Here is a 27,197-nt window from a genome sequence, read left to right as displayed (position 1 = left end):
TTTTTTCATTATGCACTTCGAGAAAAAAGTCGAAATTATGGGGGTATTATTGTTCCAATATTATTTGTGTGTGCGTAAAAAAGATGTGTCCATGTTATAACGATTCGTATTCGTAATGATAAACATTTGTATGTAAATAAAAAAGTTGTACCCAAAATTCTGCTGTCACACACATGAGTGATACATTATTCGGGTTAGGATTGTTTTTATGTGAGTATGAATCTAAAAGCTGTGAGTGCAAAGTCTTGTGAATACAACTCTAATTTCTACGACTACGAGTTTTCACTGTGAACACGAATTCAAGTTTATGGGTACGAGTCGAAAAACTGTTGTAATGACGTCACAGGCAGATAACAGCATAGACATATAAACGTAGACGCCCCATCGAGTGCGTCTGCGAGTGAGCCAACTGCCACATCCAATATGGCCTCAAAGTCGCCGCCATATTGGATGTGGCAAGACTGCGCTGTAAACTAATACAAGTAAATGGACTTATTTTAATAAAGCGCCTTTCTACAAAGACATTTACGTTTTACGTCTCATTTATTCATTCACACACGCACTAATATACTTGGGAAACAGTTAGGCACTGAATATAATATATTTAATTTTCTCAGATGGCAAAAATAAGAACTTTATTGATCCCACATAGGAGTAATTCATGTTGTATCAGCTATAGAGAACAAGGTAGTGCCGAAAAACAATATATATCCCTCTTCACAAGAAGAAAAATAGAGATACATATTTTCTCATCAACAAAACATATTTTTAAATTTTCAAGTAACAAAATAACATATTTTAACAATTTTTCTGATTTTTTCAATTATTTTATTGTCTGAAAAATGGTTCAAATATTATTTTATTGTCTGAAAAATGGTTCAATTATGTTATTTGAAAAACTTTAAATTTGTTTTGTTGATCTATTTTTCTATATTTTTCTTATTTTTGTGAGGGGGGATATATTATTTTTGCCATTTTTTAGACAGAAAATAACATGTTTTGTTGATGAGAAAATATGTTTCTCTATTTTTCTTATGTCTATGCTTTGACCTGTCTGTGACGTCATTACAACAGTTTTTCGACTCGTACCCATAAACTTGAATTCGTGTTCACAGTGAAAACTCGTAGTCGTAGAAATTAGAGTTGTATTCACAAGACTTTGCACTCACAGCTTTTAGATTCATACTCACATAAAAACAATCCTAACCCTAATAATTTATCACTCATGTGTGTGACAGCAGAATTTTGGGTACAACTTTTTTATTTACATACAAATGTTTATCATTACGAATACGAATCGTTATAACATGGACACATCTTTTTTACGCACACACAAATAATATTGGAACAATAATACCCCCATACGAAATGTTGAAAAAAAAAGTCAAAATTCCGTGAATAAAAGGTCTCTGGTCTTGTCTTTCCATTCCCTGCTGGTCCGTACTGTTTCCTCCCTCCGTGTTTTCCATGTCAGGGTTTGTAGTTTTGATTCTTGTTCTGGGTTTCTTTTGCCTTCCTGCTAAGCAGCGCTTTTCGGTTTTGTTTAAGTTAAGTAAATCATCTTTTTGGAACTCCTGCTCTCCTACATCCGGGTCAACTCCAACCATTTCCCAACAATTACAACAGATTAATTCATCCTCATCAGGATGTTTATGCGAGTTCTTTCGTGGTCCAACAGAACTGTGAAGAACATTGAAGTTTGCTCCTTAGGTTTCTCATAACGAACCATGAAGCTAACCAGGAAATCATCTGGTCATTAGTCATAAAAGTCTGGTCGTTACAGCCGGCCACATGTATGAAAGAACGCAGAAAGAAAGTGGAGTGCGTGCTTCGCCCGGTTCTGCAGACTCACTCCAGCAGCAGTCGAGCCGTTTTCAGTCTCTGACTGGCTCGTGTGAACAACTCTACCAAGTTTCTGCAAAGCACTTCAAAAAATTCACTTTTGGCAGCTTTTCCAAGTACCTACTCAGCCCGACTCGACTAGGGGTCTAACGTGTCGAGTAGATACTTTTCTGTAACTACTCTGCCGAGGTTCTAAAGCTGGGCATACACACTGTGTGATATTTTAAAATGGTTTGATTCAGCCCCATCTCACACTACACAACTAGATCGCTGAGTTCAAAAGTTCACAGCCCACGATTTATGTTCTCACACTGTACGACCCGATGCTCTGATGTGACCCGTCTGCTCACACTATACGATCATAATCCTCATGTCGGACTTCTGTGTACTGGAACTGCAACGTCAAAAAGAAGTGGAAGAGGAGGAACCCGGAAGTGGGAGACACCGAAGATGCAGTCTTTTTTTTCTGCTATTAAAACATGATTTGTAATGTGAACTTTAAACTACAAATAATAGTTTTTGACGTGACATCAGAGATTGCTCATGCTCTCTGTGAAAGGATGAGTCCAATCGGCTGCTTCAACTGTGATTCCTTCAGGAGGAGCGACAAGGATTTCAAACACGTTTGATTTTCTTGCGCGCACACGATTTGTGATCGGGAGCTCGTCGTGAGGTGTTAATCTCTCTACGTTACCCCACGTACAGTTTACTGCACGAGGCACGACCAACGATTGGGTCGAAATCCGGCCCGATCCAAAAAAATAGTCACACCCCATGAAAATCGGTTCAAAACGAGCCGACAATCGCACAGTGTATGCCTGGCTTTAGCGGCTGAGTCGTCTGTATCTGACATCATCACACTACAGGTCACCGATTGGTCGGGGGGTTGGAGTCAGACGTCTGAGTCAGGAGGAGGAAATCAGAGAAAGAGCAACTCGTGGGTTCTTATTCAACAGGCAACGGCAGCAGAAATCTGTTTCATGATCCAACTCTGAGTTGCAGATGTTCATAAACCTGGTGCTGAGGAGAGAATTAAAAAGGGATCTAGACAGGTGATAAGAATGACCAGATCTACCAGGAGCTCTGTCACTTCAGCTGCTCGCGGCTCCAGCTGACTTTTCAGCAGCACCGAGACAAACAAAATCAAAAGAAAAAAGCTGCCGGCCGTGTCATTTCTGGTGGTAAACTCAATAACTCCAAGAACTCCGGCTGTGGGACTGCAAATCCCCCCCAAACGTGTAGCGTTTACTCCCACAGGGCTGTCAGGGGGGACACAGCTCTCCCACACTGCTTCTGCATGTTTGCTTACAGGACCTAGAGATTACAAGACCTAGACCCAGATGAATATTATCGTCATGATATGAAAAAAATCTTAGAAAACAAAGAGGGAGAATAACTTGGAAAACTAGGTAAGAAGCCAAGGGAATGCTTAAGACACTTCTGCACACTTGAGAAACGGTTCATGTTTAATTGATGCGTTTCAGCCCGTGAGATCCTGATCTGTGGGCTGTTCAGCGCCAGCTGGAGCATCACTGATGCAGTCAGGCATTTGCTTATTACCACCGCTCCGTATTAGTGGGCCTTATATTCAGAAGAATTCACAAATGTTCCTTAAATGTTAAAGAGGGTTAATATGAGAGTGATGGACCAAAGTCATGACCACCAATACTAGTTTATATTGCATATACAGTAGTGCCTTTAGGTACGGAAGAGTATTAGGGCCAGACAGGAGAAAAATAAGATTTTAGAGGAGGAAGATTTTTTTTTTCATTATGCACTTCGAGAAAAAAGTCGAAATGTCGAGAAAAAGTAAAAATACAACAATTGGCTTTACGATATTGATTCTAAACACATATCACACATATGCAATTGCATAACTTCAGAAACGTACCCTTCGGTTCGTACAGTTAGTTAGCCGTCATTCGCTCTGCTAACTGGATTTGATGGGCCAGAGGAGACATTTCCACTTTATTCACCAAATTGTATCAACTTTATTGTCGAAATTTCGACTTTATTCACGGAATTTCGACTTTATTCTTGAAATTGTATTTCAACATTAATCTCGACATTTCGACTTTTTTCTCGAAGTGCACAATAAAAAAAAATCTTCCCCTCAAATATTTTTTCTCCTGCATGGCCCTGATACTCTTCCGTACTTTAGGAGACAGCAGTGGGGGTCAGATTAAATCTCTGCATCAACATAAAAGAGCAAGAGCGGTGGGAGAAGTCTTACGTGGACAGGTGCTCATGGTGTACCACTCCATGCACTGGCCGAAGGGGAAGGACGCCACGTAGGCGTTGGAGTCCACGCACTGCTTCATGTTGCTGCACCACATGCACTCGGAGCTGGTGCTCGTGCACTCGCTGCAGGTGGTCCGCATGGCGCACTGGGTCCGGCACTGCTTAGCGCTGTGGTTGGCTGGGGAGAAACATAGAAACGTGGCTGTTGGTAAGGACGTGAACATGGACAGGTTCTCCCTGCTGAGCTCAGTCCATCACGTTAGAGGGCTGCATGGGGATTGAGTCCCGCAACGCAAATCTGGCGGGAGCGGGCGGTTGGAACTTTGCCGCGGGCGGTTAAAAAAAAAACACTGCAGGATCGGGATGTAGTCTAGTGACAAGATGGAAATCAATGACGTGGAAAATAACCTCAAACAAGCTCTTTACAAAACAAAGACAAAGCAAAGCAAGTCAGATATTTGGAGAAACTGCGTTTAGTGTCTGTGGAGCATCTTGGAAGAGAGACACTCAAAATGATTCAATCAAAAAAAAAAAAAAAAAATCACTTCAAATCGAAATAAATATTTTAAATCCAAAAAAAGTGTTCAAATGCAAGTTTTTGGGTCTCAAATATTTTTTTTGCATTCAAACACGTTTTCTTTGATTGAAAAAGTTTTTTTTTATTTAAGTGATTTTCTTTTCTTGAAAATATTTTTTTCTTTTTGAAGCAACTTTTTTTTTTATCAAATGACACAAAAACACAAAACACAAAAAACACTACTCCAATCAAAAAGGTTGCTTCAAACAAAAAAAAACTTCACTTCTATCAAAGAAAACATTTCCAATCAAAGAAAAACAGTGTTCAAATGCATTTTTTTTTAGTCTCAAATATTTGTTTGCATTCAAACACTTTTTTTCTTTGATTGAATTTTTTTTTTTTTGATTGAAGTGAATTTTTTTTAATTAAAAATATATTTTTTGATTGAAGCAATTTTTTTTTGATTGAATAATTAAGACATAAATATACCTCCATAGCTCCACAATGATCATGTTAACATTAAATCAGATAGATTTGTCTAGACTCTCGGACATTTCTCTTGTGGGACAGGAGAAGACACAAAATCAAGGCATCTCTATTATTGTGCAGCATGAATTCTCAGAGTTTTGCGGATGAGGGCGGGAGTGTAACACACACGTTGCGGGTGCGGGCGGTAATGGTCAGAAATTCAGCGGGAGTGGGATGAAGAAAGCAGTCTGTGTGATGTAGAGCAGGGCTCTACATCACACCCACCGTTTGGACTGAGTCATGACTTTCAGGGACGAAGATGCGACACAAACACGAAGGCCTTGATACATGAGGATGTGTGTGCGGTGTGAGGATCTCGCCCGCTGCGCTCACCTGGCCGCTCACACAGGCTGCCGTTCACCGGGGTGATGCAGGTCTGCGCCTTCAGCCCGCTGGACGCCGGCTCGGCCAGGTGGCCGCAGAAGCCGGCGTCGCTGGGCTCGCCGGGCAGCCACTGCAGCGTGGTGTTGGTGAAGGGCGACATGTCCTCCCAGCACCAGTACGACACGTTGATCTTCCTCAGCCCCACCCACGGCGTCATGGTGGCCTTGTACTGGGCAGGGCAAAAAACAGCATTTCACTCACTTTGGTTTTTGGAAGTAAAACACAGGGTTCATACACATTTTAACCAACAAATTTCCATGAAGTTTCCATGACTATACATGACCTCTAAAACATCAATGTATGAATGAAATATAGGAATAAAACTATGTCAAAAGTCACCACAGTGGAGATCTAATGACAATTATGGTTTTATACAAAACAAACATGTGTTTAAACTAACATTGATATACCAGCAATATGTTGTATAGTAGATATAGTAGAGGTAATAGGGTCTGAAAAATGAATAAGCACTTTTCGATACGAAATATTTATTGATCAATTTTAAATCTACCTTATAGGCTGTTATTACTAAATGTTATCATTAAGTGAGAAAAATAAATTCCATGACTTTTCCAAAACTTTTGGGGTGAACTCGTTTCCAAAACTTTTCCAGGCCTTGAAAATGATATTTTCAAATTCCATGACTTTTCCAGGTTTTTAAAACGTACGAACCCTGAAAACAGTTTAACCACTTTTTGTACGCGTAATTTCAGAGAGACAATAATAATAATACATTTTATTTATAATGCACTTTACATTACTGAAAATCTCAAAGTGCTACAGTTTGATAATTAAAAGGAAACAGAAATAATAAAATCAAGAGATAAAAGGGATAAAAAGTCAAGACATGGCAAAAAGGAGAATAAAACAATTAAAAACAGCAACTCGGGGGGAAAAAAAACAACAGCATTGTTTAGTGATAAAATGCTTTTCTAAAAAGAAAGGTTTTTAGTCCTTTTTTAAAATTGTCCGTAGTTTGTGGTGCCTTAGGTTGTCAGGGAGGGCAAGACTCCAGAGACTTCTACATTACACGGGTGAAGACAGCTGTCACAATATATCGCAGATGAAAAGAAAATCCTCATCTGAGTATCAGCATGTATCAATATATCGCTACGTAAATAAGTAACATTCAAAAATAAAAATCAGTCAGTGGTAATCTATTCACTTTTGAAATTCTAGTAAACTTTTATCAGCACGTGAAATTTGTAGCTGCTTGATTAATTGGCAAAATACAAAACATTCATGAAAACCACTTTTTACCAAGTGCATGGGACGTTTTCCGGATTTGTGGGTAATCCAAACTTGAAAATATGTGAATGTTTAAAAGCACCTGCTGGCTTCAAATTGAGCCGTTTTTGACACAAACATCTGGGAGGTTTTTCCAGACAGCAGCAGAATAGTCAAACCTGCACTTTGCATCATCCATCCTTCAAAGATGTCTTTAGTTATGTGGTCAATAACTCAAGATATAAACAGCTCCCTGGTTGCTATAGATTTATGACTATTTGCTCGACCTGAGAAAGTAAGAAATATCTGAGTACTGAAAAAAATAAATTGCCTGCCAAGAGGAAACTTCTTTCATGCTTACTGGTCCAAATATTTTAAATAAAAAATGCCAAAGGCACAAAAGAAAAGGTCCACAGTAGTCAACCATAGTCAGAAATCGGCTGCGAAATGAAACGCCTTACTTTCTGTTTTCCTTCATGCATCCTTGTGTCATTTCTTGTTGAACCAGCGCGTTTCAACGTGACCATCAGAGGATGCCGACTGTCGCGCTGAATTTGTCCTCTACTGGCTGTAATGCTGTATTTTTTCCCTTCCTTTTTCTTTCCCTCATTCTGCTTTGTGGGTTGTACCAGAACCTTGTTTGCCACCAGTCTGATGAGCCCACGGATGAGAACATTACATTAACTATCCTGCTTTACTATATGAAGATCCTGGTTAGCTCTTTATGTACAGTACATAATGCTCTCAGAATAAACCAGGAACCTTCATGCATCTGGTCTGGTTATCCTCGATAACGGTGCAGAATATTCCAGTAAACCTTCAAACACTTATTTTAAATAATTGATCCACAATTAAAGGAGCATGAGAATCCTTTTAAGAAATGAGACTCTCTAGCGCCACCCTTCACCACGACGGCCGTCGGGGGTACTGCAGCCAACAGCGAAGCCGGCACGGGAGAACGGGGAGAACGCACATGCAGCGTCATGTGACGTCACATCCGCAGGACAGCGCGGGAAATTCGGCCTCCGAATTGCAGCACATTTTGCAGCACACAGCCTGTTCAAGCCAAAGGAGAGATACACTAGAGGGCTCATTATTTTTGATTTGGAACACTTCATCTGACATTATTACTAGAAAACTTAAAACGTATACGAATTTTTTTCATAAATCCTGCCTCAATCCTGCCTCAAGCTCCTTTAATGCTTCACTATGTCCAAAACGAATTTTGCTTGCTGGCCTAACAGCAGCAAAAAAGTTAATTGCAGTAAGATGGAAACCACCACACACGCTTAACATCTCCCGTTGGTATCTGACTTTTCTTGATATTATCTATGTGGAAATGTCTACAGCCCCAATCCATAATGCAAAACAACTAAATATTTTATTTTGGTATATGGCAGCAGATCAAATTAAAGCCAAACTTGAAAGATTCATTTAAAATTGATACTACTTTGTTGCAGCTATCCTTGTTCAGTTTTTGATATTATGTTTTGCCTTTGTTTTATTTCATCCTTTTTTTTTGTTTGTTTGTCTGTTTTTATTGTTGTATTATCTTTTTTTTCTCCGTTTTCCTTATTATGAATTATTAAATGTTTTCATCGAATGCTTCGGTCCGAGGGGTGGGTTTTGAAGGGGGTGAAAATATGTGTATAATTTTTGTTTCATCATTGTGGAAGCCACCGTTTATAATGAAAAAAAATTGAAATATAAATAAAAACATTTGATCAAAACCTACCACCACATTCATGATCTGCAGCTCCTTCAGGACGAAGTCCACCTTCTTCTGCGTGGTGAGCGACGCCAGGACGGCGTTGTGGTTCCTGCAGGCGAGCTTGGCATTATCGTACGTGTCGTTTGCCGTGTTGAACTTCAGACACGAGTTTCCCACCAGGTGCCAGCTTTCCCCACAGACGTTCTCTGGACCAGAGAGAACCCACGTCAGATACATTCACCACCAACTTAGACATTTCAGACATCTGATAGGGTAAACGTATGCCTTATTTTACAAGAAAGGAGAGAAAAGTTATTTTAACATAATTCAGCAGTGGTTTTTTTGTTCCCCTGGAGTTCCAGAAGGGATGTTATGACATCTAGTGGCACAAACTGCAAATTACAGCCAAGTGAACTTAACTGAAGTCAACCAGCGCTCAGGTTCAGCCTTATGTGGCAACATGAGGCGAGGGCCGGGACTTTTAAATATTATTTCATTTTCTGGCATCATTAATATGAAATATATGAAACTATTTCCTTTTAGCCACCAGGCTACATTCACATTCGCTCACCGGGGCAGTATTTTAGATCTCAATGCAGCTAAAAACACGTTTAATCAATTAAAAAGAAAAATAATCAATATTTTTCTGTCGATGTGGTGTTTGGAAGTGGTCCTTTTTGCAGCTTTGGTGCCAGTTTTTGAGGTTCAGTGAATTTCAGCTACCTGGCAGTGAGATGCACTCTTGGTTGCGAATATCCCACTGGCAGTTTTGGTCGACAGCGCAGCTCTTACAGCTGGTTTTCTTGTTGCACACGAATGACGGGTTGTCCTTTGGGCAAACGTCGAACTCCGCTATGGCACCCTGAGGAGACAAAGCAGAAAACAGACGTCAACTCTTATACTCCGGTCCACATACGAACATCGACACAGAGGATGTCATCGAGAACTCGATGGAGCTGTGGGAAACTACTCTGGAAGCCGACTCAAAGCACAAGTCACCATCAAATGCGGCGTATACCAAGCTCTGCCCCCACTGGCCTGAACTCTCCCAGCCAGATCATCACAAAGAATGGCTATGTTACTGGTTCAGAAGTGGAGCGATGATCAGACACCTCCTCTATGCAGATGACATCTAGCTGTATGCCAAGAAGGAGCGTGACATCGACTCACTGGTCCACCTAACTAGGATATACAGCAAAGATATCGGAATGTCATTCGGGCTGGATAAAAACACTCGGGTGGCGTGCAAGAGGGAAAAAATCATCTCTGGTTGAGCTGTCAGAAGGCAACATATTGGATGTTCAGGACAGCTCCAAATACCTGGGGATTCAGCAGGAACACGGCAACAACGAGAAGGCTGCCAGGACGTCGGCCATAGCAGAATACCTGAAAGGAGTCAGGCAGACGTGACCTTCCCTCCCGATGACCCCGCTGACCTCTCACATTATTCTCACTCAACCTCAGAACAATAACCTTTCCATGCACAAAGTGGAGCGGCCCCACCAGCCCTGTAATCTGGTGTTCGGTTACGGATCCCCTGGCGCGACTGCACCGTCACGCAGCCACCTCGGTTCAGCTGACTTCATCCCCGGGCTGTTTCACAACTAGGGCTGAAATGATTCCTCGAATAATTAGAGTAATTCAATTACAAAAAATGATCGAGGAATTTTCTCTGCCTCGAGGAATCGTTTAATTTTGCCCGGACTACATTTAATGAGGCACACCGCGCTGACGCTGCACACGTAAAGGTAGAAGAAAGAGGCGGCGGATATGTTTGGTTTTTATGACATGCCATGCTCAAGCAGTCTGCAATGGCCCAGACAGGAGACACATGTAGCTCAGTGCTTAACTTTTATTTTTAATCCACGCTATATTCTTCTGGTCCGTTCTCCTTTATATTCCCCCTCTAACCTGGTACATACATAGGTTCCTCTAAACATCTGTTCCCGCTACAGTTTTAACTAAAAGAAAATGTGCTCCAGTACTCATAATCAGGTCTCATAATTTTATTTTGAACACTGCCAAAACTCAAAATCTGAAAGACTTATAACTTAACTAGAACTTAAAATTTGCTTGACACAAATGAAAGTTCAATTGAAACACGTGGGAAAAACACCTAACCTTTTAAGTGATGTGTGTTATCAGGTGTAATGGCATTTTTAGGTTAGAAATAAGAACATTTCTTGGTAAGATCCTTAGTTTTTTGAGTGAAGGCAGTGAATTTTGTCAACTGGTGTAAATTCAGGGTTTTTAAATGCACAGCCATGAACCTACTGTATTCTTGTAGTCTTAGTAATGTCAATCATCACGGCCGCTCGGTGGCGCAGTAATGTCAATCATCACATCTAACATCTTATGTATATTTATAATTGCTCTTTAACTAAACAAAAATATGTTTTATCCGATTAATCAATGGAAATTTTCAGAATACTCGATTACTAAAATATTCGATAGCTGCAGCCCTATTCACAACCATTCACAGCTTGATTTATGTGACCCAGCCGTCTCGCGTGCTGACCACAGATACAATCTATTCAGAGGACAAAAGACCCTAATGGTGGCGGGTCGGCCATTTACGTCTGATTTCCACAGTTTATAGGCCTGGAACGGGAAATAAAAGTCCAACCACCTTTGATTCAAGCTTTTAAGGAGTGTTAAAAACAGCGGCCGACGCTCGTTTGACACCATGTGCATGATACCGTTTACCAATACTTGCATTTCATCTGCTTAACAAAACAACAGGGGGGGCATCTGCCCTGTTTCGTTGCATAAACAACATCAGTGAAAACAGTCCTGTTTGGTTTTCTCCTGGCTCGATAGATGTAGCACGCAAACTCACTCCGAAGGGTCTGGCTCTCCGGATCCACCAACAGAAGGTGCTTCACGGAAGACTGACTATTACACGCTACACAGAGTCGTGGAGGAACCGAGTAGAGTCTCTCTCTTGTTTAAAACATACCTCTGCATTTTGGCTTTATTTCTACTAGAGCAGGGGTCGGCAACCCGCGGCTCCAGAGCCGCATGTGGCTCTTTAGCGCCGCCCTAGTGGCTCCTTGGAGCTTTTTCAAAAATGTTTGACCTTTTTTCCCTTTCATTCTCTTTCCTTTCTTCTTTGTTTCCTTTTTTTTCCTTTTTTTCTTCTTTTTTTTCTTCCTTTGTCCTTTCCTTTTTAATCTTGACATTTAGACTTTTTTCTCAAAATTTTGACTTTTGTCTCTGAATTTCGACTTTTTTCACGAGATTGTACTTTAACATTAATCTTGACATTTTGACTTTTGTCTCTGAATTTCGACTTTTTTCTCGACATTTCGACTTTTTTCTCAAGATTGTACTTCGACATTAATTTTGACATTTCGACTTTTTTCTCTGAATTTCGACTTTTTTCTCTGAATTTCAACTTTTTTCTCAAGATTGTACTTCAACATTAATCTTGACATTTCAACTTTTTTCTGTGAATTTCAACTTTTTTCTCGTCATTTCGACTTTTTTCTCGAAATTTCAACTTTTTTCTCGACATTTCGGCTTTTTTTCTCAAGATTGTACTCCAACATTAATCTTGACATTTCAAATTTTTTGTCAACATTTTTCTCAAAGTGCATAATAATTCCCCCAGTTATAACTAATACAGTACATGCAGCATGTGTTCCCTTCATTCTAAGGCTTATACAAGACTTTTCATTTTTTGCGGCTCCAGACATATTTAGGGCCCGAGCACTGAAAATGCGAGGACCCTATTGTATCTGTGATGTTTATTATTATTGTTTTTTGTGTTTTTGGTCCAATATGGCTCTTTCAACATTTTGGGTTGCCGACCCCTGTACTAGACAAATAAGGTCAATGTAACACTATATGTGTTGTTCATCTATTATTTACACCAGGTCTTGATACCTGTGAGCGAGCTTCCTTACCGTGGCAGCGGTGCAGTTGCTTCCCAACGAGACGCACTGGCCCGAACACCACTGGCAGCTGTTGGTGTTGGCCGTGCAGCTGTAGCAGTCTGTGTACTGGCTGCACCGGTTATCGTTATCAGCATCTGCAGCAGTCGGAGGGACAGACGACATCGTCACTGGGGCTTTTAAAGAACCAATTCACTATTCAACCATACAACTTGAAAAAGGGATTGACCGGGCGTGAAAGAAAAGAGTGGCTCGAAAGTGGCTTGAAAAATAAAAAAGCTAAATACCAGTTACCGTATTGGCCCGAATATAAGACGGTGTTTTTTGCATTGAAATAAGACTGAAAAAGGGGGTCGTCTTACATTCGGGGTCTAGACATTATACCCATTCTCAACGCTAGATGGCGCCAGATATCTTTAAAGCGAACCCCTGTCACAAAGAATAAAAATAAAAATAGCGGTAAGAAAGAAAAGAGAAGAAAATAAGAGAAGAAATAACAGAAAATGGAGAAACGTTGCAACAATCTGGAGAAAAGTTGGTGGAAGATCAGCAGGTTATCCGGCAGCTGAGAAGAAGTTACAGTATGATGCAAACTTCAAGATGATGATTTGACTGAAGCAAAACAACATGCTTTTTCTTTCGAATATATTGTTATAACCATTTGTTTCAGATGTACTGTAATTATTTTCTGTATAAAAATTGAATTTGGTGTTCAAAAAGTCTTTTTTCAAACTTGAGTCTTGAAAAAGAGGGGGTCGTCTTATATTCAGGCCAATACGGTATGTAGACATGAGAGGAAAGTACCCGAACAGCTGCTAACATTTCTTCCATAAATATCTTAAACCAAAGTTTATGACTAAAGTTATATACTTTAAACAATAATCATATATATAAAGAAAGTAAATGCATGTGCAGCTTTGTAGATAATGCACAAAAGCTGTGATTTTTACATTCATAAAGCTCACAGCATGAAAACTGTTTTTGGAGGTCTTTGGTTGTTTTGACCGTCCTGTCATGAGTGCATCAGCTCGGTGGAAGGACTTACAGGATCTGCTGTTGCAGGAGGCTGGAAGTGGCTGCTCGGTGCCGTTAGCGCTGCTTTCCCAGGGCAGGCAGGCGTCCTGGCTGCCGTTCCAGACGCAGTGGATGCCGGGCCAGGCATGGCTGCAGGACGCCGGGCTGGAGAAGGCCGCGCAGCTGGGCGACGTGTACATCAAGACATCGCTCAGCAGCAGGCTGTTGAAGCCTCCGAACACGTACATCACACTGAGAGAAAAGAGAACAGAGACTTTGGAGAAGATGAAGAGTAAACGAAATGAATATAAGGAGGCTTTCACGAAAATGAGACATGATTTCTGACACGTCATTTTCTCCAGCTTCTGCACAGTTAGAGGTAGAGAAGCTTTACAAGTCTGCTTAATCTCCAACAACGGCTCTCAGGAGGAAGACGGCCCTGCTGCAGGAGGACAGGGACGCCGGCTCGGAGGCGTTTGAACATTTCCCTCCCCCGGTCTTTGTGTAGCGGCTGGGTGCTCGTGCGGCGTGGGTGTCTGCGTGTGTTGCTGATGACTACTGGGCAAGCTGAACGGCTAATTTGCACAGGTCTGATCAGATCACAGAGAGCAGACTTCAAACGCTCGGATGTGGATGTCCAGCGGAGTTTCAACGGATGATGCAGCGCAGTCACGGAGAGGACCGAGCCTCACCGCGTCTTCAAAACATCTAAACGTATAAATAAGACACCGTTTGAAGGATGTATTCGGAGGAATATTATACAGGATCAGAAAATAAGGTTCACAGACTTGAAAAACATTCAAAAGGAAGACCTGAGCATCAAATGCATTTTTTCTTTTGGTTTAGAAGCAGGGTTGCTGGCAGAGTTTAAGGGGTTATAATCAACCTCACGCACAAGCAAACGCTGGAGAGAAAGTGGAGTCGGCTTTTAAATCAATAGCAAAAATCAATTTTAAAGCCAGCTGGAAGACCACGTAAAGAGACAACGGTGGGGTTTGTTTTACTCGGTCATGAATTATCTCCCTTTTCAATATTCAAACTGAAAATGGAAAACCGTGGCGAAATCTCATTACCGGCCTGAAACACGACCTGGTTAACCACGACTCTTAACTGCTTCTGAAGAGCAGGGGCGTCGGCGAGGGCTTGTGCTTCATGCTAAGATATATCCAGTATTTTCTGCAACAGGATGTATAATTGAACGTGGATCACAGTTTCTCACTCGACTGGCTGTTGGGAGGATAATAACGGATGAGTCATCTCTTCTGAGCTCAGCGCCATTTCCACCCGTCTATTCATATCTCCGGCTAAAAATACACAATCAGACATGAGTCAACCAAGTCCCCCCCCCCCCACTTTAACGAGCTACTCTCTTGTTGTTTGTGTTTCTTTTCAGTAAAGCTTCATTAGTAGCTTTAACTACTTCATCAGTACCTGGAACCTCCCGTGTCGTCCTCTCATTCTCATCCAACCCAGCTGAATCTCATCTCTGGCCAGACTCGGTGTGCAGCTAAATGGGACATATTCTGCTCTAAGAAGATGTCCTCGTGTCTAAATAGGATGTCTTTGATTAGATTGGGTGGAAATACCCCAGAGCTGCTCATAGCAGCCAGTTTCAGAGGGCACAGTCAAAGCAGGTGTCTGATTCCACCAACCTGATCTCACAAAAATCCGTGAAATGCCCATGACCTCTCACCACTATTTTCCGTGGCACCAGCACGGAAAGTGGTAAATTCCGTGTGAACATCACGGATATTGTACCATGCAAAGTCAATGGGATCCGTTGTTGTGATATATACACAGATTACTACATTCTTATTATGTATATATTATTCTTATTATAGTGGCTAAGTTATGAGTTTTTGACGCGCAAGTTACTGTTTGTTACTGTCAGTTTGTAAAAGCATGTTTTTAACTCTGTTTTAACAGTGTTTTAATGGTGTTTTGATGATTTTTAACAGTATTTTGACAGCGAGTATTTAACCGTGTTTTCTAGTATTTAACGTAAATTTGCGTATTTAACCGTGCTGTCGCCATGACGACGGAGGTGGCGTAAGTGATGTCAAATTATTATTTTTAGCAAAAACCACAAGCGTTTCCTACTTCGAACCAATCATAAGTGGTGCATTAACCTAACCAGACCTTAACCAGAGCGTCGTCCAGCCACAAAATATCAATTTTAATTGCTTTTGAACCAGGAAGTGGAGACAGGCGATATTTAAATTCATTGTTTTAATCATTCTCCCATTTCGTCACCACAGGGAATTCCCTGGGCATCCCCTCTACGTCATAGAGTGACGAGCAGAGATCCCGATCACGCGACGAGTGCCCCGACGTGGACGTGGAAGTGAAGCCTGAATTATGGTTCTGCGTTAAATCGTCCAAGTGTCTTCGATCATGATGCTTCTCCAAGATTTTAAATACGTTTGTGTAACATGAACAACAGAACTGGGGGAGCTCTTAAAAAGATGAAAAAGAAATAAAGTCCAGTATTAGAGTGGTATCAGGTGTAGAGAGCAGGTCATCACAAAAAACACAGATTCAAATAAAGTGAGATCTTACAGGCGTCATGTACTCGGTCCATTTAGACCAAATCCGATAGAACCTTTCTTTCTGTATTCTGAGGGAAAATGGCAACTTTTCCATGATGTAAATTTGGCGGACAGTATCAATCCATTCTTCAATAGTGGCTGGTTCTACTTTTAACCATCTTCTTGTGACAGATTTCTTACTTGCTGCCAACAGAATACAGAGCGATTTCTGATCATCTGTATTCCAGTTATCAAACTGTATATCACCCAAATACATCGCTTCATATTTGAAAGGAATATTTACTCAAAATATATTCTCTATGTTTATGGATCTCTTCCCAATCTTCTTTTGACATTTTAGACTACACACACACACATCGACTGCTTGACTGCCCCGGCGTTGCAACATGATGTGAAAGCGGGTGCAGAAAAATATGGAAAAGCTGGATGATGAGCTTGGTCTGTGATGTCACACCACTCAAATCTGAACAGTTCACCCAAATGTATGGCATCAAGCTCAGAAGACGTTTTTCTGTCCACCCCCAGGTCCCTTTTGACCTGCAGCTGAAGGGGCGAGTAGTTTGCTCTTAAATGGGCTTGCAGCGCTGCGTTCGCCCGAGTTTAACGGCGTTGTTACGTCTGTCCGAGCACGGCGGTCTGCCAACACCGCCGTCCTTCAAACGTCCAAATCTCGGCTTAAAGACAGAGGAGATTCTCAGCTGCTGCCCCTGAGCACTTGGGTCAACCTTGGTTGGTTTTTAAGTGGTCTTTTCAAATACATTTTGCGTGATTGATCGAATGCTAATTTGTTTACTTTTGGCCCGTAACGCTGCAAAATGTTGTAGTGGGATATCGTAACTGAAAAGCTCTCCAGCTGCCAACATTTGAAGCCCTTCTTCTGTCTTTAACCCTTTATGACCTGCCATAGAACAGGTCCGCCTAAGCATATGTTTACATTTCTGCATGCTATACTGCCATTTTATGGAATATTTGGAATATTTGCTATGCATCAAACCAACCCATATAACCCAATCTTTAATAATATGTATGTTACAAGTCCAGACTAACTAAATAAATTGCTAAAAAGTGCAAATAACTACCAATAAAATGTAAATCGTTTTTTTTTTGTTTTTTTTTTACACATATTTTTCTAAATACAGAAATTCCATAGCTAGATCCCTCAAAACTGTCAATAGAAAAAAAAGAAACACAGAAGCCTTTCAAACGTCGGGATTTATTAGGAATGAATTCATACTTAATCTCTGAGATATATCATTTTATATATCGCGTTTAGATATCGCATCTTCATCCGGTGCTGAAATAAGCTCCAAGACTTCACTCACGGTAAACAGATTCACACGCACAGACTTTAGTGGATCCATAATATGTGCGTGTGTGGGCTTGTATAGTGAGTGTGTATGGTGTGTGTAGGTTGTCATTGAGTCATCTTTCGTGAAAATCTCTGGTAAAAAGCACGAACAAGAGCGCAAATTCAAACCAACTAGTTTCTAGACATCACCCCCCTTTTTGCGGGAGGTGAAGTGGAAAAATACAACCTGATGACACGCTGACAACGTGATGATGTACGTGTCAACGTAGGACGTGCTGTGAACACGTACCTGATCTATAAATAACACGCCATGTTTATTACAAGCTCCTTTAAATCAGGGCTAAAAACATTACTGTTTACTGAAGCGTACTCTTAAATTAAATACTTATGATTTTTGAAAACCACAGGATGTTATGATGTGATGGATAAGCCCTAAATGCAGGCATTGTGACGTAGAATTGTCAAATTGGTCTGATTAACCGCAGGAATCGGCACAAATTACATTTGTAATACTGTATTTGACCCGGTCTTTGTACGTTTTGACGGTATAGAAACGTAATTCTTGCCATTGTAAGAATAAGATGTACCTGCTGTACTCTACTGCCCTTACTTTTAACAAATTGTGCTTTTTATTATTTTACCTATTTTCTTATCATTTTATTTCATTTCATTTGTCATTTACTGTTTAATTGTGTCTTGCCGCTTTTAATGTTGATGTAAAGCACTTTGAATTACCTTGTGTTGAATTGTGCTACAAATAAACTTGCCTTGCCTATTATGAAGATTTCCGTTTTCGCAATTTTACTGGATTATTATGTGATTTAATGGATTAAAACAGGACTCTGGGACACTAAATGCAGGATATGTAAGTGAAACTCTTCCGGTTTAACATGCAAATTTAATTATTGCTCTGTTTTTTATTTGGTTGTAATTGTACATACATTTGGAAAATGAATATTCAAACCGGAGCGCCGGCGCTCCAGCCGGTCATAAAATGTGAAACTGTTTCCACGTTTGTCCCCCACAAGCGTCTCCCACTTACGTCCAGCAGAGGACTGCTCAAAGACAGTTCACCATGCGTGACTTTAATTTATCCTTCAAACAGTTCATCGTTGGGAGGTTTTTTTCTTTGTACTGAAACTTCAGACTAAAGTCCTTGTAAGTGAACGATGCAGAGCTTCATTTCCTTGATTCAGGTCAAACGTTGGGTGGTTACCTGTCACTGAAGACGGCCGAGTGTCCGAAGCGGTTGAGGTCGTGGTGGAGGTCGGGCCGAGGCAACACCGTCCACTCGTCGCAGGCTAGGATTAAAACACAGTGAGGAGGTTAAACGGCTGCTACACCTTTAAGAAATCCAATCTCCTCCATCAGACTCAATTAAAGGTCATATAACTCATTTGCCGAAGGTCTCGTTTTCTACGTTTGGTGAAACATGCAGACTAATACACGTGTCTGCTGCCTAAAACTGACGTCAGAGCGGAACAAGTCCTCTCATCGCTATGGTTCCCTTCAGCTGATTTAATAAACAATATATTGATTGAATGAAAACGTACTGTGAGTGTGTGATTGATACACAGTCTCATGGTTGACGACTTAATTATCCATTTCTGAATTAAAATGTAATTAAGGACTTACTGCAAGTGTGATAAGATCAGGGCGTCCATTCATTTGTCCTCTCAAAACCAATAAACTTTCTTTTCTTAAACTTCAGTACTGCCGTTGAGGAAGAAACATCTCAGATATTTTATTTTTTTGAGTGTTTTTTTTGCTTCCAACTGAAAGTTTTAACCACCCCGTCACGATACAGACAGTAGAATAAGCCAGCCGGGTCATTTTGTGATCTGTGAGGTTCAGTTCAGGTTCTTTTCTAAATGATGCATGAAAACGCAACAGAAGAACACTGTAATGTCATCTTGAACATTCAAGTCTCAGGAGCAAACCACACTTTCAGTCAGTGCAGTGCAAAGTCATCATGGATCCCGGAGGAGAGGAGAAGCTGACAGCTCCACGTTCCCGTGCAGACGGCGCGCTCTAGTGTGCAGAGCTGGTACTGCAGGCGGGGAGCTCTGCTGCCCTTCACCCTGGATTCACACTGAAAGCATCAAAAATTGCCTGTCGACGCCTGTCGATGCCTTTAGTAGGCAGCAGAACTGGAGGGAAAACAAGTGTATACGGTTTACATTTATCAATATATATAGCGTGCACATCTTCAGTTTCCTCTTTCACCATGGATCACACTTTAGGAAGCGTTCTTTTTATCTCGGCGTTATTTCCACGTAGAAAAGAGTTTTGATGCTCCTTAACAAGGTTGATCCTGGATCAACATCAACCATCATTGTTGGTCCCGGTGAAGCTGCAGTCTGTCTGCGGTGAACACTGACACACCGGGTCGGAGCCGATTTGGTTATATAACTGTGTTTTGTGATTAATAAGCACAGTTTATTAAAATGATTTTGCATTGAATCGATGTAGCAAATAAAATAGTTCAGGCCATCCAGCTCCTCAACCATCAGTCACGTGTTTCACATGAGCAGTTCAGGTAAAAACAGCAGTCAAATCAGCAAAAAGGTCAGTTTGCTGGATGAAATATATTAATTCCTGATTAAATAAGTTTGTTAGTGCACAGCTATGCTCATGTGTGCATGTGAATGAGTGTACGTTTGTGTCTACATGAAAGTACAATCTGCATTGAGGCTTCTAGCTTCGGGAATATCCGGTCTGTGATTGGACGCTGCCTCAGCGTCGCCGCTGCTCATTTGAATAAAGTTGAGATTCTCTCAACTTCAAATTGACGCTCTGGACTCCTCCAACGCCTCTCACAGCGCTTTCATAGAAAAGGAATGGTCACCGGACGCCTGTGGCGCTTTCAGTGTGGATCCAGGGTCAGAGTCCAGATCTACTACACAAACCTAACCTAACCCCCCCCAGAAAGTGGTGCCCGGCTCAACTAGAATAACTAAATAATTGCCAGAAATCAAATCTGCAGCTGCCGAGATGGCTTGCGTGGCAGTTATGTTTTATGTTCAATCATCTTTGTATTGACAGAAAACTATTGCTAACCTCCACGAGGGCATTAGATCATTAGATCCCCTTCAGGTCTGAAGTTCAGACCTGATGAGGTCACAAATGGCGCTTTTCCACTAGCGACTACTCAGCCCGACTCGGCTCGTCACGCATCGTCCCGGCTCCACCCGTTTTGTCCTCGTTTGTTTTTCCACAGCCAGGTGAGAAGTGGGCGGGTTGGGCTGAAGCTGCTGTGACGTACTCGATTGCGCAACCCCTTTGTTCGTGTCGGCGCTGATCAGAAATCAGCTGCAGCCGTGAGCAGCTATGAAGTGACAGAGCTCCTGGTAGATCTGGTCGTTCCTTATTGCCCGTCTACATCCCTTTTTTAATTCTCTCCTCAGCCACCAGGTTTATGAACATCTGCACCTCAGAGTTGGATCATGAAACAGACATTTGCGCTGTATAATAAAATCGGCGCAAGCCGCCAGTCGTTCTCGCGTTGACTCCCGCTTCCTGATTCAAACGTCTGACGGCCCCGCCCCCCGACCAATCAGTGTCAGATATAGTGCCGGCTCAGCCCGGTTAGAACCTCGACAGAATAGATACAGAAAAAGTATCTGCTTGGAGCGGCTCTACCCACCTTGGCCCGTAGTGGAAAAGCGCAAGACGGGGGAGTAGCGGGTAGAAGCGCACTGAGTAGATACTAGTGGAAAAGCGCCAAAAGAGAGTCTGACTTCCAGGTCCAGCACCTACACTGGAAACTTCTGCCCCCGGGAGGGGGTCACCAGCAGCTCAAAGGACGTCCTGTGAATCTGAACCCTCTGAAATCAGGACTTATCTTACGCACCGAGGTGCATTTCATGCTTTGACGTTTGCAGAGGTGGACAGAGTACTCGACCCCAGTACTTGAGTAAGAGTACAAATACTACTGGTCAAAATTTACTCCGTTACAAGTAAAAGTAGCTCAGTCAAAATATTACTCGAGTAAGAGTAGAAAAGTACTTGCTTTTAAAGGTACTTAAGTATCCAAAAGTAAATGCTTTTAAATTTACTTTAAGTAAAAGTAAGAGTAAGAGTACATTTCTTATTTTCCACATCAGTAAATTACTATATTTTTTCTAAATTAATTTAAGGATCTTTTAACTGTTGTTTCTGAGAATTAACTCTTTGAAACCAGCTGCACTGATGTGCTGCTTTTAGAACCACAATGTTATATAAAACCTGCAGAACCACCAAAAACAAATCAAATGAATGGGATCATAAGAGGACAGCAGATGATGCAGAGTTTATTAACAATCTTGCTTGTGTCCAATAGGATTTTAGGGAAGAAGAAAAAAGAGCAGACCTGAAAGTAACGAGTACTTTTCAGCCTTCCTAGAAATTTACTTGAGTAAAAGTAAAAATATTTGTCTTGGAAATGTATTCAAGTAAGAGTAATAAGTACCAAAGAAATCTAATACTCAAGTAAAGTACAAATCCTCTGGATATGTACTTAAGTACAGTACTCAAGTAAATTTACTCCGTTACTGTCCACCACTGGACGTTTGAAACAGCCATGTCATAAGGGCAACTAAAGATGTTCCTGTCTAGAAATGGACTTAAAAACAAAAACTATGCAGAAGTTCAAGTAGCCAAACCTACAAACCACCCTTAGTTTTGTTGTTTTGTACAGTTTTTACCATTTATAGTTATCTTCTAGTCATAATGAAACTAATTAACTAATAATTTCGATGTAGAGCCTGATTCCAGGTTATGTTAGATTTGCTCCACTCAGCGAGGAGAAAATGGTGCTTCTTCTGGATCTTCCCAATAAAACTACACGCATCACTTCCTCCACCCTGAAGTAACTGTCCAGTCTCGTCAAGCACGAACCTTCAGACGTGCTTTTCTTCAGCGGAATATGACTCAAACAGCACGAGACTGTAAGGAAGCAATGATTCACTGCTGAAAAACTGCACTACAGAAGGAAAAACCCCTTGAATGAATACAGAAAAGCTCTGACAACAAACGCCGGTGTTTCCACACCTCCCAGGGGGAGAAGAGGACACGCTTTCAGGACCCCCTCATTCTCCCGGCTAAACCACAACCCCCCTCCAGAGCTGCCTACGACAGTAGCAACCAGGAGGAGCCGGTGTACAGATGAAAGGCTGACGGAGCCTCTAGAAATCAGGCAGCCTTAATTGCTTCATTCCTTTTTCTACATTTTCTCATGGATACTAATGTGCTCGTCCAGAGACTCTGGGCTCCCCGTGCTGTTTGGGCAGAGTAATGACCTGTAACGGATGGGGGCGAGACCGACCTTAAAGGACATTTCTACGGTGGCCGAGACCCTGCCATTGCTGAAAATAAAAGTAACGCTGCAAACAGAAACAAACGCTGCTGCAAATAAAAGAAACGCTGAAAATATAAAGAAACCCCGCCGCAAATAAAATAAACCCCGCTGTTAATAAAAAAAAAAAAAAAACAACGCAAATAAAAAAAGCCACAACGGAAGTGAATTACCGGGGACTATTTTTGCTGATGCACCGGTGTTTTTATGTGAGGGGAGAAGAAGAAGACGGACGAGAAAATAAGTGAAAAGGTTAGTGTTCAACGTCGCTACGTGTAATTTTTAATGTGTTATTTGGTTAGGCCATGTTTTATTTTATTTGCAGCAGGGTTTATTTTATTTGCAGCGGGGTTTATTTTATTTGCAGCAGAGTTTCTTTATATTTTCAGCGTTTATTTTATTTGCAGCAGCGTTTGTTTCTGTTTGCAGCGTTACTTTTATTTTCAGCAATGGCGGGTCTCGGCCACCGTACATTTCAAATTGCTAGCGTTACATCTAGATTTGTAGACTCCTGATTCCTGAAGAATAAAGACGGCTGTGTGAGTCCCGCGGGAGCTGGAAACATTTCTCAATGGGAGCTTCTAGTGTCAACATGCTGCAGTCGTGCTGAGCTGCTGGCTGAGTGTGTGAAGATGTGTGAACACAAAGAGGCTCAGAGGAGAGAGAGGGGAGAGGGAGAGAGCTCAGGAAGAGTGTGTGTTACTGACCCAGACTGTAGGCCAGGAAGTCGGAGGAGAAGCACTTGGCTCCGTGGCTCATGGACGTGTCGTTGTGCGTGTTGCCCCCGAACACCAGGAGGGTCCCGCTCACCATCACGGCCGTGTGCAGGTACCGGAAGAAGCCGCTGTCCCTCAGAATGGTCCTGCACAGCCACACAGCCATGCTTGTTACACATCCTAACACGTCCTCAATGGAGTTAGACATGCAGAAGAAGGAGGACAAAACTCTCCCGTTAAAAGACGATGAAACAATCCCGTTATCGTTGCGTTCTCACCATTTCCTCTTGTCCACATCAAACTTGTACAGGTCTCCGGCCAGGCCGTACTTGTTGGCGCTGAAGGCCTTGTATCCTCCGTGGATGTAGATGGCTCTGCTGCTGGGGTCGAAGACGCTGCTGTGGCCGTAGCCGCCCTGGACCAGCGCCCCGTCGGTGCTCAGGATGCTCCACGTGCCCTTAACTGGGGGGGGGGGGTCACAAAACAACAAGTCTGTCAGCTCTACATCAGCTCTACATCTGCTCGGGGTGGGGCTGGGATAATAACAGCACGACTTCAAGAGGTTTTATTCATTCAAAACCTTTATATTAAACTCTTTTTAATATAAAGATGTGATCAGACAATTGGGTTTGGGAAATCAAGTTGGAGAAAATCGGATACACAATCAGGGGGCCATACAACATATGGCAGCCTTTCTTAAAGGGGACCTATTATGGCATCTAATATCTATTTTAAACAGGCCTTGAATGTCTTAAAAACAAGCTTTTGATTGTTTTTGTAACGCAGAACCATAAATCAGCCTTTATTTCTGGCGAGATCTGAAAACACTTCGCAACAACGTGCAAGCGAGTGATTACGTACATTCACTGGGTGAATATTATGAAAGTAAAATATATATTTCTCGCTAGAAATGTAATCAAAACGCATTTTTATGCAGACACTAACTCAAAATATTGATTTTATTCACTAAAAAATAAGAAATGTCCGCCATGTTTTTTTGTTTGATTAAGTCTGCAAATGATGACGTAAAGCATTCTGGGAAATTTTCTCTAGCCCTCGGTCGGCGAGTCAGCATCTGAAATCCCTCGCTCTTTAGGGCTGGATTTGTACTCCCTACCCCTCGTTATGGCCACTACCCCTACATGCAAAGAGGAATTGGGACAACACTACCCTCACGGGAACGCGCAAAATTTAGGGGTGGGGCTAGGGGGGGATTGGGACTGGGCCTAAATGAGAAATTCAGCCTCTAAACCACGTCTTTATCATTCCATTCTCTAACCTCATTATCTATGCAGGATTCTGAGTGGGCGGGGCTATGATAATGAGGCTCTGTGCTGATTGGCTGCCTGAATGACGCGATACACCGCTACGAAAAAATGGCGGAAGCTCCGGCCGGCGGAGTTAGTTGTGGGCGTGGTTTCACGTATCGGAGGCCAACCGATGCAAATTGCATTTTGGTTACGTAACGACAGGAGCAGAATCTTATTGGCTCGTCGAAGCCACATCACACTGGACGGTTCATCCGGGCGGCTGTACAGACACTGCAGAATCTGGTTGTTTCCTCCTTCTCTGAGTTGGCAGGCTGAGGGGAGACCACTTTATATATGTTAAAGCAAGATGTTTTTCATAATAGGTCCCCTTTAATGTTTGTTGAAGATATGGAGGCAGACATAGTACTGTAAACCTCTGTTACCGTCCTCTGTCATCTTTATTATTGTATCTCTTTTTTGTTGTTGTTATTTGTTTTTTGTTATCGGGCTATATGAGTTCTGAATATTGAACTATGTATTTCATACTGTGAACTCTGTATGTCTGGTATTCGATGGGATTTACGATTTGTTTGTTTTGTTCTTGTGTGTTCGGTTGAACTTATGTTAAATTGTAAACTATAACTTGTAAAACTAAATAAAAATACCTTGATCAAAAATAAAAATGTAATCAGAGTGTATTTAATTGGAGGTTGCAAACGTCCGTGTTGAGTCTCACCGATGTTGAACTCCTGCACGTTGCTGACGTATCCGTAGAGAGGACAGTGTCCAAACAGGACAAGCATGACAGGACTGTCCCCGTCCTGGGTGGGAGGCACGATGTGGGCCGAGTGTCCCACCACGGCGTACTGGTCTTTGCCCCGGGGACTGAGGAGGACCCAGGTCTGGTTCTGGATGTGGAAAACCCAGAGCTGGCTGGACACGTTTCCCGTGGAGTCGATCTTTCCTCCATACATGTAGATCTTCCCCTGAGGAAGAGAAATACATAAAAACACAGTGGAAAATTAATTCTATCCCCGATTGATGGAGTATTTCTGACCGTAACAGTGGTAAAGCCCGCCGGAAAAACATTTCAGATCGCAAATCCTTGGCTGGGAGCAGCGTTCTACCTCCACTCCGCAGATTACCACGGCACATTGTGTAAAATCACGTTCTGAGAAAGCAGCTGCGGCAAGCTCAGAGACAATCTATGAATATATTTAGCTGTTGTGTCACGGAGAGAGGATTCACTTTGATTACGAGGATTTTTTGAAAACAGTCTTGGACCCCACGTTCCTAAAAATTCACTCGTGGGAACAAATGACAGTCATTGGCCATTTCCGGGTCCAGAAAAACAGAAAACCGCGGTCACTGAGCATTTTGACCACTGTCACGCAACTCTCCCGGGAACTGGGGTTGACTGAGGCGGCGTGTGTCACAGGAAAAGTCAAATCCAAGTGCTGGAAGCTCTGCAACTGCCTCAGAAACCTCTGGCAGGGATGTTGATGATATCTTGAGAGATGGGCGTCAGCAAAGCAGAATCGGCTCCTCAGAGTTCTTCTTCCAATCCGGACCAGCATCTGCAAAAACTCAAAATCTTACCAAGAATATTTGTCTTATTTCTAGTTACAATGTCTAATTTTTAGTCAAAAAATCTCATTACACTTAAAACAAGAGTCATTACCAGAAAAAAAAATAACTTGTTAGTTGACAATTTTCACCTGTTTCAAGTAAATTTTCACTTGAAATAAGTAGAAAAAAATCTGCCAGTGGAACAAGATTTATCTTTTCATTACAAGCAAAAAAAATCTTGTTCCACTGGCAGATTCTTTCTACTTATTTTAAGTGAAAATCTACTTGAAACAGGTGAAAATTGTCAAATAAGTTATTTTTCTGGTAATGACACCTGTTTTAAGTGTAATGAGATTTGTTTGACTAAAAATGAGACATTCTAACTAGAAATGAGACAAATATTCTTGTTAAGATTTTGAGTTTTTGCAGTGCTCTTCGCTTGAAGCCTTGCTGTTTTTCATCACAACGTCCATGATCTAATGTCGCGAGGGCCCGAGAGACGAACCGACGAACCCTTCTGGTACCAGTCTTCTTGTAAGGTCTTTTGTGACTCTTGGATGAGTCGTTGCTGCGCTCCTGGGGTCATTTTGGTCGGCCGGCCTCCTGGGAAGGTTCACCACTGTTTGTCAATGTTTTCTCTATTTGTGGATAATGGCTCTCACTGTGGTTCGCTGGAGTCCCAAAGCTTTGGAACCTTTTCCAGACTGATGGATCTCAATTACTTTGTTTCTCATTTGTTCCTGAATGTCTTTGGATCATAGACATGATGTCTAGTTTAGAGGATCTTTTGGTCTACTTCCCTTTGTCAGGCAGGTCCTATTTAAGTGATTTCTTTATTGAGAACAGGGGTGGCAGTAATCAGGCCTGGTGGAGGAATTTAACTCAGCTTTCCAAAGATTTGATAAACCACAGTTAATTTATGTTGTAACATCACTTTTTCACAGAACCATGTACGTTTGGATTTTTTTTCCCCTTAATAATAAAAACCTTTTTTAAAAACTGCATTTTGTGTTTACTTGTGTTATCTTTGCCTAATATTTGAATTTGTATGATGATCTGAAACATTTAAGTGCGGAATCAGGAAGTGGGCACCCACTTTTTCACACAAC

The 27,197-nt window shown here is 41.7% G+C and overlaps 1 protein-coding gene across 1 annotated transcript in view; it reads right to left on the bottom strand.

Annotated features, from left to right (window-relative positions):
* The window catches only part of atrn (attractin), a 209,928-nt gene that overhangs the window by 146,110 nt on the left and 36,621 nt on the right, over positions 1-27,197 (bottom strand). The window contains exons 8-17 of the mRNA XM_061744197.1: positions 25,256-25,505; positions 23,548-23,731; positions 23,261-23,415; positions 18,435-18,519; positions 13,392-13,612; positions 12,359-12,483; positions 9,174-9,312; positions 8,475-8,656; positions 5,462-5,681; positions 4,076-4,261 (exon numbers count right to left, since the gene is read on the bottom strand). Of these exons, the coding sequence (XP_061600181.1) occupies positions 4,076-4,261; positions 5,462-5,681; positions 8,475-8,656; positions 9,174-9,312; positions 12,359-12,483; positions 13,392-13,612; positions 18,435-18,519; positions 23,261-23,415; positions 23,548-23,731; positions 25,256-25,505 (1,747 nt within the window). The remainder of the gene's footprint in view (positions 1-4,075; positions 4,262-5,461; positions 5,682-8,474; positions 8,657-9,173; positions 9,313-12,358; positions 12,484-13,391; positions 13,613-18,434; positions 18,520-23,260; positions 23,416-23,547; positions 23,732-25,255; positions 25,506-27,197) is intronic.

This window comes from Cololabis saira, chromosome 16 (genome assembly GCF_033807715.1).
Source record: "Cololabis saira isolate AMF1-May2022 chromosome 16, fColSai1.1, whole genome shotgun sequence".
Taxonomy (NCBI): Eukaryota; Metazoa; Chordata; class Actinopteri; order Beloniformes; family Belonidae; genus Cololabis; species Cololabis saira.
Note: the sequence above shows the minus strand (reverse complement) of the source record. Positions and strands in the feature narration are given on the sequence as shown.